We start from the raw sequence: 12345 nt of genomic DNA on the forward strand, positions 1-12345 counted from the left end.
CAAGGGGCCTGCAGTGACCGGGGCCTGGGACCACCCACCCTCCCCGCCCCCCGCACCCCTCCCAGCTCCGAGCATTGGGTTTTGTGGTCTTGTCTCTGGTTCTGGTGTGGGGGCCACGCCCAGCGGCACTCAGGGGCGACTCTTGGCCCAGTGCTCGGGGCTACTCCTAGGGGCGGGCCTGAGGGGGCCCTGGGGGGGGGGGTCAGTATGGGCCTCGTGACACCAAGCCCGGCTGGGGGACCCTCTCAGACCCTGGGGATTGGGCTTGAGCGAAGCCTCCACGGGGTCTACCTCCAGCCCACCCCGTGGCCCTTGGCTCTGGGCCGTGGCTCGGGGCCAGCGGCTTGTTTTATGACTTTCTGACCCCCCTTCACACACCGGCCCCCCTCTCCGCACCCCTGCACCCACCTGCATCCCTGCAGCCCAGGGAGCCAGCAGGAGAGCGAGGGCTCCTGTACCATTAATCGTAATTAACTAATTATTCCCGCTGCCAAGTAGCGGAGGAGGAGGCTGGGGGTGGGGACGCCCCCGTGACTCAGTCGTGCTGTTTACAGCTCGGGCTTCAACCCATTTAAGAGCTTGTCAAGTTGCTATAAATGGCGCTTTGGCCACGGGGAGGAACGAGCCCGCCCGGCCCGGCCACGCGGAGGGAGGAGCAGCAGCGCCACCTAGAGGCCGTGTTGGGAATCTCTCCGCGGGGCCCCAAGGGGGGAAACTGAGGGCCTGGTGGGCTTTGGGGGGGGAGGGTGCCCCTGGGACGGCGTCCCTGGATGGCCCCCGGGCCCCCCGATGTTGGAGTCCCCCCCACTGGCCTTTCCCACCAAGAGCGCCCACACCGGTGATGCAGTCACAGGGGACACAGCCCCGGGTGGGGGCCCGGAGCCGGCGGGGCTGGGGTCCGGCCACTCACCCACGGTCATGCCGTCCTCGTAGCGCTTGATGACGTCGAAGGTCTCGCGCGGGTTCCCGCCGGTGATGTAGAAGATGACGTCGGCCTGGCTGGCGGGGCTCGGTGGCGTGAGCGTCCGCAGGAAGACGATTTCTGGGGGGCCAGGGAGAGCGGGCTGGAGCAGAGGGCAGCGGCCCCTGGCCAGCGGCCAGCCCTCAGCCCACGGGGGAAACTGAGGCAAGAAGCCCTGCGTGTTGTTGTTTTTCTCTTTCGGGCCCTGCCCCGAGGTCACGGCCCCGCCAGGCGGGCGGGTGTGGGAATCCACCTACCTCAGCCCCGGCCCCCCACCCTGGCCTCCCGCCGCCCCCTCAGCGCTGCCCCCTGGGGCGCCCGGCCCTGGTGCCAAGCCAGGTGCAGGCTGGCACTCCACCACCAGGCCAGAAGCACTCAGCCCCTCGGCCCCAGTGCCTACGGGACCCCCCAGGCTCCCCCCTTCTCCAGAAGTCTGCTGGCCTGACGGCCTCTTCACTCCCAACTCCCACGTCCACTAGATTCTCTCCCACTGACCACGCAGGCCACCATGTGGAGGACTCCTCCTCCAAGAAGCCCTTCCAGACTCCCCAGTGCTCGGCACAGAGCTTAAGACCCTTCAGACACTCCCCCCACGACCACTGTGAACTGAGAGTGGGAACAGGCTGGACGGACGGATGCAGGCAGGCGGGGAGAATAAAGCCCTGCACACACACACACACACACACCACACACACAGACACACACACCACACAGACAACACACCGCACACCCCATATGTACACACACCACACACAAACCGTACACACACCATACACACACGCCACACACACCATACACACATCATATACACACCACACCCACACCACACACACACCAGATACACACCACATACACCATACCCACACCACACACACACCAGACACACATCATACATACACCACACCCACACACCACACACACACACACACACACACACACACACACACACGCACCCCTGCCGCGCCCGACACTCACCTTCGGGCTGGGTGAACTCGCGGAAGGTGGGCAGGGAGACGACGGTGTGTGAGTAGGTGTGCACGGGGTCCCGCATGCAGGCCACGTCGTGGGGGCGGCAAGACTTGATGCAGCGCACGGCGTCCGTCCTCGCCTGGCGCAGCCTGGGCACAGCACAGAGGGGACAGGTCAGAGCCGGGTGCTCGGCAGGCCCCCCAGAGCCCGGCCCGCTCACTCTCCCTCGGGGGCCCGGGGAGCCCGGAGTCCTGGCGGTGCCCAGCCCAGAAGCTCAGCCGCCGCCCACGTGGGCGGGGCAGCTTGTTAGGGGTCTGTGTTCTGGACGCTGTGCCAGATTGATTGGGGGCCACACCCGGGGCCACTCGGGGCCCTGGGCGCCCTCTTGGCAGGGACCAAACTCGGGGTCTCGCCCACGCCAGGCCCACGCCCTGCCCGGCGTCAGCTCCCAGCCCGGGCCCCACAGTGCCAAGGCGTCATCAGCATAAAACAGCGCAAACGCAGAGCCACACGACAGAGGCCTGGAGAGTCGCCGGCCTGTTCTTCACAGTCACCACTGGGAGCCTCCCGGTCCAGACCAACCTCAACACCTGTCCGTGCCCTCCTCTACGCGCTGACCCCATCCCCCGCCCCGGCGTCTGCGCTTGGGGCGTTTCCCGCCTCCCGACTGTGTCCAGCTGCTCAGCAGTGGGGTCTGCCGCCACGAGCACTCAGCTCCCCAGGGTTGGAGAACCTCCCGCCTGACGCTACAGGGTTTTCTCTCACTCATTAGTTGGGAAACTCCCAGAAAAAAACTCCTTGCCTCCCTCCCCCCGCTTTTTTTTTAAATTGAATCACCGTGAGCTACAGTTACAAGCTTTCATGTTTGAGTTTCAGTCATACATGATCGACACCCATCCCTCCACCAGTGCCCATTCCCCACCACCAATGTCCCCGTATCCCCCCCCCCATTCCCCATCCTGCCCCTGCCTCCATGGCGAACAGTTTCCCCCATACTCTCTCTCTCTCTACTTCGGGGCATTATGGTTTGCAGTACAGACACTGAGAGGCCATCACGTTTGGTCCTTTGTCTCCTTGCAGCACCCATCTCCCATCCCGAGCGATCCCTCCAACCATCATTGACTCAGTGGTCCCTTTTCCATCCCGGCTGCCCTCTCCCCCAGCTCATGAGGCCGGATTGCCCCCATTTTCGATCTGGTTGCCCGAGGGTGTGGTAATTCGCTGACGACAGACAGCCCCGAGCCTGCTTCTCTCCTTGTCCGTCCAGACAATGACAAAGAGGATCAGCTGAGGTTTGGGGGCGTCTCCCGGGCCATGCTCGGGGACCCGAGGCCACACCTAGGGGAACCTGGGTTGAACACTTCAGGGCTCAGGCCCGGAGGGGATGAAACTCACCACGGAGGCAGCCAGGGGTGCTGGGCTGGAACTCAGGGCCCTGCGCTCCTCAGACCCACACCCAGTGCTCAAAACTAGCCCCTCGGCCCTCAGCGGAGTTCTCAAAATACCGGCGTCAAGTCAGGGACGGAGCGGCCTGCAGCTGCGTCTCACCTTCCTTGTTGGTATTCTTTGGCTTGGGGGCCGAGCTCAGGGACCTCTCCGGGCAGGTTGGGAGGGACCATATGGGGTCGGGGGATCAAACCTGGGTCAGCGGCATGCAAGCTCCCGGCTGTATCGCTCTGGCCCTGTGATGCACGAAAGCTCAAGTGTCCGGGCCGGTGCGATAGCACAGCGGGGGGGCATTTGACTTACACATGGCCGACTCGGGTTCGATCCCCAGCATCCCATAGGGTCCCCCAAGAACCGCCAGGAGTAATTTCTGAGCACAGAGCCAGGAGGAACCCCTGAGCATTGCTGGGTGTGACACACTCCCACCCCCCAAAAAGCAAAATAAATAAATAAAGCTCAGGGTCCCTATCTGGCTGGCTCCCAGCGCCTGGTTGGCCGCCTTGGGTCACCCTGTCCGTACAGACAGCACACAGCATCTTCCTTTTAGCTCTCTGACACCCCTAGGACTTTAGCTGTCAGTGAGGTCCCTGGGCCACGCCCTGAATGCCACGGAGACCCTCCAGGCTTCTCCGACAGCGCACAGTTCCAAAGGCACAGAACACAGCTCGCGGTCACAGGGAGGTGTTTCCAGTTCAAAGCACCCCTGCGTCATCTCCAGTGCAAAGCCCACGGAGTGCGGGTCCCATGCGTCCAGATCCCAGTCCTGGTTCTCGACAACCCAGGGACCGAGGCAGGGAGGGCGTTTGCCTTGCAAGAGGCCGACCCGGGTTTGATTCCCAGCCCCGCGTGTGACTGGCCGCCCTGAGCACCGCCAGGAGAGATTCCCGAGAGCAGAGCTGGGAGGAAGGTCTGCGCATCACTGGGCTTGACCCCAAACAAGCAAACAAACAAACAAACAAACAAAGAACAGAAAAGTTGAGGGAACCGCCCGTGATCACTCAGAATCTGACATCGGGTTCGAATCCTCAAACCGCATAAGCCACACGCAGAGTTCCGGACGGGAGAGATTCTCCTGGGCATCCTCCCCCGAGCGGCTTGCGAGGTGTGAGTAGTTGGTTTGGTCCTGGGGACCGCAGCTACCCCCAAACTGCCCGCAGTTTCCTCTCCAAGGAAAGTTTGAGCCTCCGTCTCGCGTGCCTGGCGGATCTCGCGGGAACACTGACTTGGTGGCAAGTTTATGGCCTTCCTTGGGCTCCAATAAACTCCTTAGCTTGCATTTCCTGAAGCAGCCTTGGTGGGATACTTTGTTTCCGTCCGGGCTACAGTATTGCTGGGGGAAAGTCTGAGGATAATATACTTCTTGGAGATAATCTGTTTCCTCCGACATCCAGTAATTCCGCCAAGCGTTGACTTGGTACTGGTTGGTTGCTGGTGGGTTTCTTCCTTTTTAATTTCTGGAAAGTTCCTCGGGTTACTATTTTTGGTGTTTATTATCTCCTACTTCCTGAGCTCTGGGTGTCGGATCTTCGTCCTTCCTCACTCTCCATCACTTTAAGACTTTGTAGTTGGGGCTGGGGCACAGCGGGGAGGGCGTTGGCCTTGCACGTGGCCAACCCGGGTTCGATTCCCAGCATCCCATAGGGTCCCCGGAGCACCGCCAGGAGTAACTCCTGAGGGCAGAGCCAGGAGGGACCCCTGTGCATCGGCAGGTGTGACACAAAAAGCAAAAAACAAAACAAAACAAAAAAACGAAAACAAAAAAAGACTGTAGTAAACACTTTATTTTTCACTTTGTATTTCTCGCTTTGTAATGTTTTCCTTCTTTGTTGAGGCTCATGGTCTGAAATATTTCTTTTTTTAAAAAATCACTTTTGGAGGGCTGGAGTGATAGCACAGCGGGTAGGGCGTTTGCCTTGCACACGGCTGACCCAGGTTCGATTCCCAGAATCCCATAGGGTCCCCTGAGCACTGCCAGAAGTAACCCCTGAGCATCACTGAGTGTGACGCAAAAAGAAAAAAAAAATCACTTTTTTTTTTTTTTTTTGCTTTGATTTTAAGTCTGTTCCTGGGTCCTGTTCCCTCCATGTCTGGGGTTTTTCTAATCCTCATTTGCGCAGTTCTTCCATTTTGGATCATTTTCTCCACACCTTTCCTGAGTTTTCCTGCGGACTCTCTCTGCTGTGCTCTGACTTCCTCATTCCCTGTGTGCCTGTCCTTGGCAGTGCTGGGCCCGCAGGGAAGATCAGACTTCCCGGGTGAGAACCAGGCATGATGTCGCGTGTCTTTCGTCTGTGCAGCTAGCTTTCCTCTCGTTTCCCTGGACCGACCCGTCCCGGCGTGGCCTGTGCCCGCACGGCTCTCCCCTTCCCTCCCCCTGCACAGACCTGAGCAGCTGAGATGGTGCGAGTCAGGCTCACTCCTATTCCGGGCCGGAATGCAGACACTGCGACATCCACCGCCGGCTCAGTTCACGTCACCCCACTCCGTCTTCAGCCTCTTGGCGTTTGTCTGTCTGTCTGTCTGTCTGTGGGGGGGTTAGTCTGGGGCCCCACCCCTCGGCGGTTGGGGGTAACTCCTGGCTCCGAGATTGGGTCCCTCCTGGTGGTTGTCAGGTTGAGTCCGGGGATGTCACTCCAGGTTCCGGCACTCAGGGACGCCTCGCTCCAGCTCACTGGGACCTCACGGCCCCTCGCTCCGGCCTTCCTGAGCAGATGCCGCGTCTGGATTTTCGGGCCAACGCTAGGGTGACCGTCCGGCCTGCAGCAGCGGACCCAGTATCCGCCTCTGCACGCACAGCTAGAGGTGGATCTGCCGAACCTGAGCTGCTGTGCGCCTTTGGGCAGGTGGGCTGACCTCTCTGTGCCCGTCTCTCTGTTGCCAGGCGGGGATCACCAAACGGTTCGAGAGCCGCGGAGGATTCCTGGGGCGAGTGTCTGGCCGTGGTCAGCAGCATGCAAGGACGGGCGTCTCTGGGTCATCATGCTGCCGTGATGACCGGCACGCCCACTCCCCTCAGCAGAGCCCCTCAGCCCAGCTCTCAGGCCCTTTGCCGCCTTTTCGATTGAGACAAGTGGATACTCAGCCCCTTCTCAGCAAGACAGCGACAGAACGAAGGAGCCGGTGGGGCGGCCACCAGCGGCTGCAGGCAGAGGAGGGGACCCCTCCTGCGCCCACCTGCTCGCTCGACACCCCCCTCCTCAAAGCCGTCCTCCACGGGGCAGCCACGGGAAGAGGAAGGAGCCCAGCGGTGAGAGAGCGCGAGCAGAGAGGAACGGACCCTCGGTGGGGAATCTCAGAAGCGCCACCGACGGCCTCGAAAGCCCCACCCAGGACCCCTTCTTCAATGCCCTTAAGGACTCGAAGAAAATGTGCTCCTTCTGGGCCCCAATATTCTGAGTCATAAGGAAAGAAGGATGAAACACTTACTGGTGCAACAGAGGTTATGTCTGGAGTCAGCGTTGAACACACTATCAGTCACCATCACCGCCATCATCCTCCCACCATCACAATCCACCCAGCCACCATCATCCTCCCACCACCACATCCACTCTCATCCACCGTCCATTCATCCCACCATCACCATCACCATCATCCATTCAACTACCATCATCCGTCCATCAACCACCCAAACTCCACCACCATCACCCAGCACTCACCCACCAGCACACACCCATCGCCCACCCATCTGTCCACCTGTCCATCCACCATTGTCCATCCTCAGGAAGCCTCGTCCTCACCTGGGAACGCGGGGAGTGGGGTGGGGGGTGGCCAGGCTCAGGAAGAGCCTCCCCGTCACCACCCTGTCCCGCCGGCTCCCTCCCCCACCCCCGGAGTGGACGACGCGCCCGAACCCTACGCCACAGTGATGCCCTCAGGCACACGCCCCTGCTAGAAAACTCGAGGCGCGGTGCCACCAACCTATCCACCTGTCCGTCCAGCATCGTCCATCCAACCCCCATCCCCAATCGCCCGTCATTCACTCACCACCATCAGCACCCACCAACCCCTCCACCCGCTCGGCCCCCTCTCTGGTGATGGAGAGATTGTGGGCACAGTGCCGGCGCCTCAGGCTCCCCTCCGGGGCTCAGCGGGCCCCCAAAGAAGACCAGGACACGAGGCTGGTTGGGGGCGCGCCCGCTCCAGCTTTAATGAGAGACCCCGGGGGAAGGGAGGTGGCCGGGAGTTGACAGGGGCGCCCCGCCCGTGGCCCGCTCAGAGCTCGGCGGACACGAAGACGTAGAGCTTGGCCACGAAGGAGCTGACGGTGCCGTGGCGGTACAGGTCCATCTGCACGGTGAGCAGCAGGTCGCGGGGCTCGGGCACCGGCTTGGTCAGCGCCACCACGCCGCTGTGGCCGAGCTTGCGCACCGAGAAGAAGCCCTCCTCGTTGCCGCTCGTGATGGCCAGCTGCATGCTGTCCCCGGGCACGGAGCTGGACGGGCCCATGCGGAAGACCACGGCGGGCACCTGGATGCTGGTGGGGAAGGCCAGGTGGTAGGACGTGATGCGGAGGGGCAGCTTGGCACACTCCAGGTTGTCGTGGCAGGGCAGGCGTTCGCAGCGGCTGCAAGAGAGGGCGCGCGCGGGGCGGGGTGAGGGCCGGGCCGTGGGGGGGCTCGCCGTGCCTCTGCCCCTCGGGCCTTGCGGCCAGCGGGGAGCGCCCCCCTCACTCACCTGTGGGGGTGCCGAGGACCTCCGGCCGCCGGCTCGGCCACTAGGCGTGGGGGGTCCCGGAGAAGCGCGGCCCCCCGGGGCACAGGCTGACCGAGTCCCGCCCCGGCCACGCTCCCCAGGGGTCCCCAGCCCTCCGCGGCCCCGGGTCAGGGCAGGTGGTCGCAGAGATGACGTGGAGGTGACCGCCTCGGCCACCAGCCACAGCTGGCAGAGTGCCAGCTGCTCAGTGTCACACGCATGGAGGGTGGGGGGGAGGAAACGGAGGCTGAGAGGCAGGTCACCACGGGGCAGCGAGAAGCCAGATGGGTGTGGCTGCCGGGAGGTGTCGTCCCCATCTCTCCCCCACTGAGTCCCCGGCCCAGCTCCTGCTCTGACAGAGGCCACTGCAGGGCTCAGGACAGACGGAGACTGGGCCTAAGCTGTGGTGGCACCGAGATGAACTCTGGCTTCCTGGGAGAGGACGAAGGCAGGGTACAACTCCTTGTGACAGGACTGAGAGGAGGCCTGGCTTCCTGTGACAGGACAGAGGGTCTAACTTTCTGTGACAGGATGGAGAGGAGGCCTAACTTCCTGTGACAACACAGAGCAGGGTCTAACTCATGACAGGAGGGAAACAGGGTGTAACTTCCTGTCACAGAATGGAGACAGGGACTAACTTTCCTGTCACAGGATGGAGATAGGGATTAACTCCCTGTGACAGGAGGGAGGTTCTACTTTCCTGTGACATGACAGAGAGGAAGCCTGACTCCCTGTGACAGGACAGAGCAGGGTCTAACTCATGACAGAAGGGAAACAGGGTGTAACTTCCTGTGACTGGATGGAGACAGGGTCTAACTCCCTGTGACGGGACAGAGAGGAGACCTGACTTCCTGTCACAGGATGGAGACAGGATCTAACTTCCTGTCACAGGATGGAGACAGGGTGTAACTTCCTGTCACAGGATGGAGACAGGGCCTGACTTCCTGTCACAGGACGGAGACAGGGTCTGACTTCCTGTCACAGGATGGAGACAGGGTCTGACTTCCTGTCACAGGATGGAGACAGGGTCTAACTTTCCTGTCACAGGATGGAGACAGGGCCTAACTTCCTGTCACAGGATGGAGATAGGATCTAACTTCCTGTGACAGGAGGGAGGGTCTACTTTCCTGTGACATGACAGAGAGGAAGCCTGACTCCCTGTAACAGGACCGAGAGGAGGCCTGACTCCCTGTGACAGGACAGAGCAGGTTCTAACTCATGACAGGAGGGAAACAGGGTGTAACTTCCTGTGACTGGATGGAGACAGGGTCTAACTCCCTGTGACGGGACAGAGAGGAGACCTGACTTCCTGACACAGGATGGAGACAGGATCTAACTTCCTGTCACAGGACAGAGACAGGGTCTAACTCCCTGTCACGAAAGATGGAGCTAGGGTCTAACTCCCTGTGACAGGAGAGAGGGTCTAACTTCCTGTGACAGGAGGGAGGGTCTACTTTCCTGTGACAGGACAGAGCAGGGTCTAACTTGTGACAGGGGGAGACAGGATGTCACTTCCTGACACAGGAGGGAGACAGTTCCGTCTTCCTATGACAGGACAGAGATAGGGTCTAACTTCCTGTGACAGGATGGAGACAGGGTTTAGCTCCCTGTGACAGGGCAGAGAGGAGGCCTGGCTTCCGTGACAGGATGGAGGCCTAGTCTAACAGAGACAGGATCTAACTTCCTGTCACATCTCCTAACTCCCATGACAGGATGGGGTTAGGTCTTAAGTTCCTGTGACCGAGCTGAAGGTGGAGGACAAGCCCTGAAACGGTTCTAACTTCCTCACCAAGGCTCCTCATTTTCTGTGACAGGAGGCAGGTGGGTTTTCACCGCCTGCGGCAGGACGGAGCTAGGTTCGAAACTCCCATGGGCGGGCGGGCTGAGGGGCTCTCCTGTCCCCTGAATTCCCAGCCGTCCCCCGGAAGGCAGCCCCACGGGAACGCAGAGCCAAAGTGCTGAGCCCGTGGGGTTTGGCAGAAGCTCCGCCGTGCTGGATGCCCCGTCTCCCAGCTCTCCCTCAGTTCCGGGGGCCCAGCCCCGTGCGGGCTGCTCCGACCGGCTCTACACTGGCCACCTGCAGTGAGTGTCGGCGCTTTACGCCCCATTTTACCAGGACTCAGACAACTTCTCGTCTACCGACTCCTGAGAAAGGGCAGCTCTGGGCGGGAGCCCAGGGGACAGAGACGGTGAGGGCTGGGACGCCGGGGAGGGGAGAGGCAGAGGGGAGAGAAGGGGGCGCTGCCGCGGCTCGGGGGGGCCCCTGGGGAGTGGTGGGGCCCGGAGGCTCTGAGGAGCAGAGAGCTGAGGCCGAGGGGGGCCTCCACACAGATCCCATCACTCACAGCACCCCACGGACCACTCACAGACACGGGTGCACAAGATGCGTATGTGTGTGCGTGCACACCTGCACACACACAGTCCACACGCAGAAACCCATGACACACAGATGTGCAGGAGCACACACACACACATACACACGTACACACACATGCACACACACGTGCACACATGCGCACATGTGCACACACACATGCACACACGTGCGCATGCACACACACGCGCACATGCGCACACACACACGACGCACGCGCACACACATGCACACACACACGAGTGCACACACGCACGCACACACGCAGGACGGCTTCAGAGCATCTTGTAGGTGGCTTGGCCAGCAGATGGCGCTAGAGTGTCTTTCCCGTCAATTCCTCTTCCCAGCCCCGCGGCTACCACACACGGTTCCCAGGTCTCCTGCACCCATGACGCCTGGGCAGGAGCAGCAGATACTCCTAGCGGTAGCTCCCTTGGCCATCACGCCCGACTGCCCCGACCCCACACCGGCCACCCTCACACTGACCTTTCCACGGTCACCAGGGTCCCACCCAGACTCGGACGATTGGCGGGTTGAGTGTTTGGCACCCGTAGGTGGCCCTGATCCCCTGTCAGCCCCACCCAGTGTCGAAGCTCCTCCCTCCCTCTCCCCAAAACCTACACAAGTGCCCCCGTAGGCCGACGGCAACCCCGGGCAGGCCGCGCATCAGAGTGGGGACAGCCTGGACGCTCAGGGCCTCCTCAGCTGGGCAGTCCGGGTCAGGACAGCCCAGGTCCCGGACGTCAGCGACCCCAGCGGCCCCGCTCACGGCATCCCCACGGCACCCCGTGACCTTCACGTCCTTCAGAAGCCCCAGGATGCGGCAGGCAGGGCAAGGCCCACCTGAGCGCGCGCGCGCGCGCGCGCGCGCACACACACACACACACACACACGGGCTCCCTCCCGTGACCACCTCAGGGCCACTTGGGCAGGCAAGCCTGTGCGTGCGGGACTCAGCCCTGCAGCAAGGAGACGGAATGTTCCGGAAGCTCCTCCCATGGGAGGGGAGAACATGGGGCTTGGGTCCCCACAGAGGGTGGTGACGGGAGGCTGGGCCCTGCAGCCTGCAGCCAGCCCTGGCCACACGCTAGTTCCCGCCCCACCTCACCCACCCCCTGGACTCCGGGACCCGGCGCAGGGGGGCGTGCAGGGAGCAAGGAGCAGCCCCAAGGGGCTTCTCCCGAGACGCCCCTGGGAGCCTGAGCCTGAGGGGGCTGGGGAGAGGGCAGCCCCTCGCCACGCCTCTTTGTCACCAGGACCAGAAGGGACAACAGGCGGGTCCCCGGGGGCCCCAGTTTGGGACTCCAGACCCCTCACATCTCGCGCACGGCGGGTCCACGAGCCCCAATGGGAGAACGAAGGCGCCGCGAGCATCAGTTCCTGCGCCCACAGGGGCTGCCCTGCGGGGGAGGGGTCTCGCCAGCCCCTCGAGAGCCGCTGTGCTGAGCTGTGGGTCCCTGGGAAGAGACTCGCCCCTTCCGGGCGACCCTAGGGCTGCACCAGCGGGCATCTGTCTCCGCATGAGTCAGGACAGGGATACAGCCCCGAAGTCCAGCTCCTGCTGGGTCCCAGGACACGGTGCCCACTGCACACTCAGGCCACGGTGCCCACCTGGTGAAGCTGCAGCTGCATGTGTGTGAGCCCAGACAGGACTAGAGCAGCCGGCCCCCCGGGAGAGAAGCCCCGGGCCCCCCCCCCCCCAGCTCAGGACCCTCAGTGAGGGGGAATGAAGCACCCCAGACCCTTCTCCCTGCCTTGACTCTGGCCGCCGTGGCCTGCTGATGGACCTGGATCACCCCCTGGGGGCCCACGTCCAGCTCGAGGACCCACGTCCCACCTTTAACAGCCCTGGGGCCAGCGACAAAGCCAGGCACAGACAGACGTGGATGTGGGGCCCCGGGAG

At 62.2% G+C, this 12345-nt stretch overlaps 1 protein-coding gene across 2 annotated transcripts in view; it reads right to left on the minus strand.

Moving 5' to 3' along the window:
- FBLN1 (fibulin 1) overlaps positions 1-12345 on the minus strand; it is a 48984-nt gene that overhangs the window by 10907 nt on the left and 25732 nt on the right. The window contains exons 15-16 of one of the 2 annotated variants that reach the window (XM_056107004.1): positions 1937-2079; positions 911-1042 (exon numbers count right to left, since the gene is read on the minus strand). In XM_056107004.1, the coding sequence (XP_055962979.1) occupies positions 911-1042; positions 1937-2079 (275 nt within the window). Of the gene's footprint in view, positions 1-910; positions 1043-1936; positions 2080-7541; positions 7941-12345 lie in introns of those variants that run through there. The other variant, XM_056107005.1, reaches the window with a different exon arrangement.

Source organism: Sorex fumeus, unplaced genomic scaffold (assembly GCF_029834395.1).
Source record: "Sorex fumeus unplaced genomic scaffold, SorFum_2.1 ptg000153l, whole genome shotgun sequence".
In the NCBI taxonomy this organism is placed as follows: Eukaryota; Metazoa; Chordata; class Mammalia; order Eulipotyphla; family Soricidae; genus Sorex; species Sorex fumeus.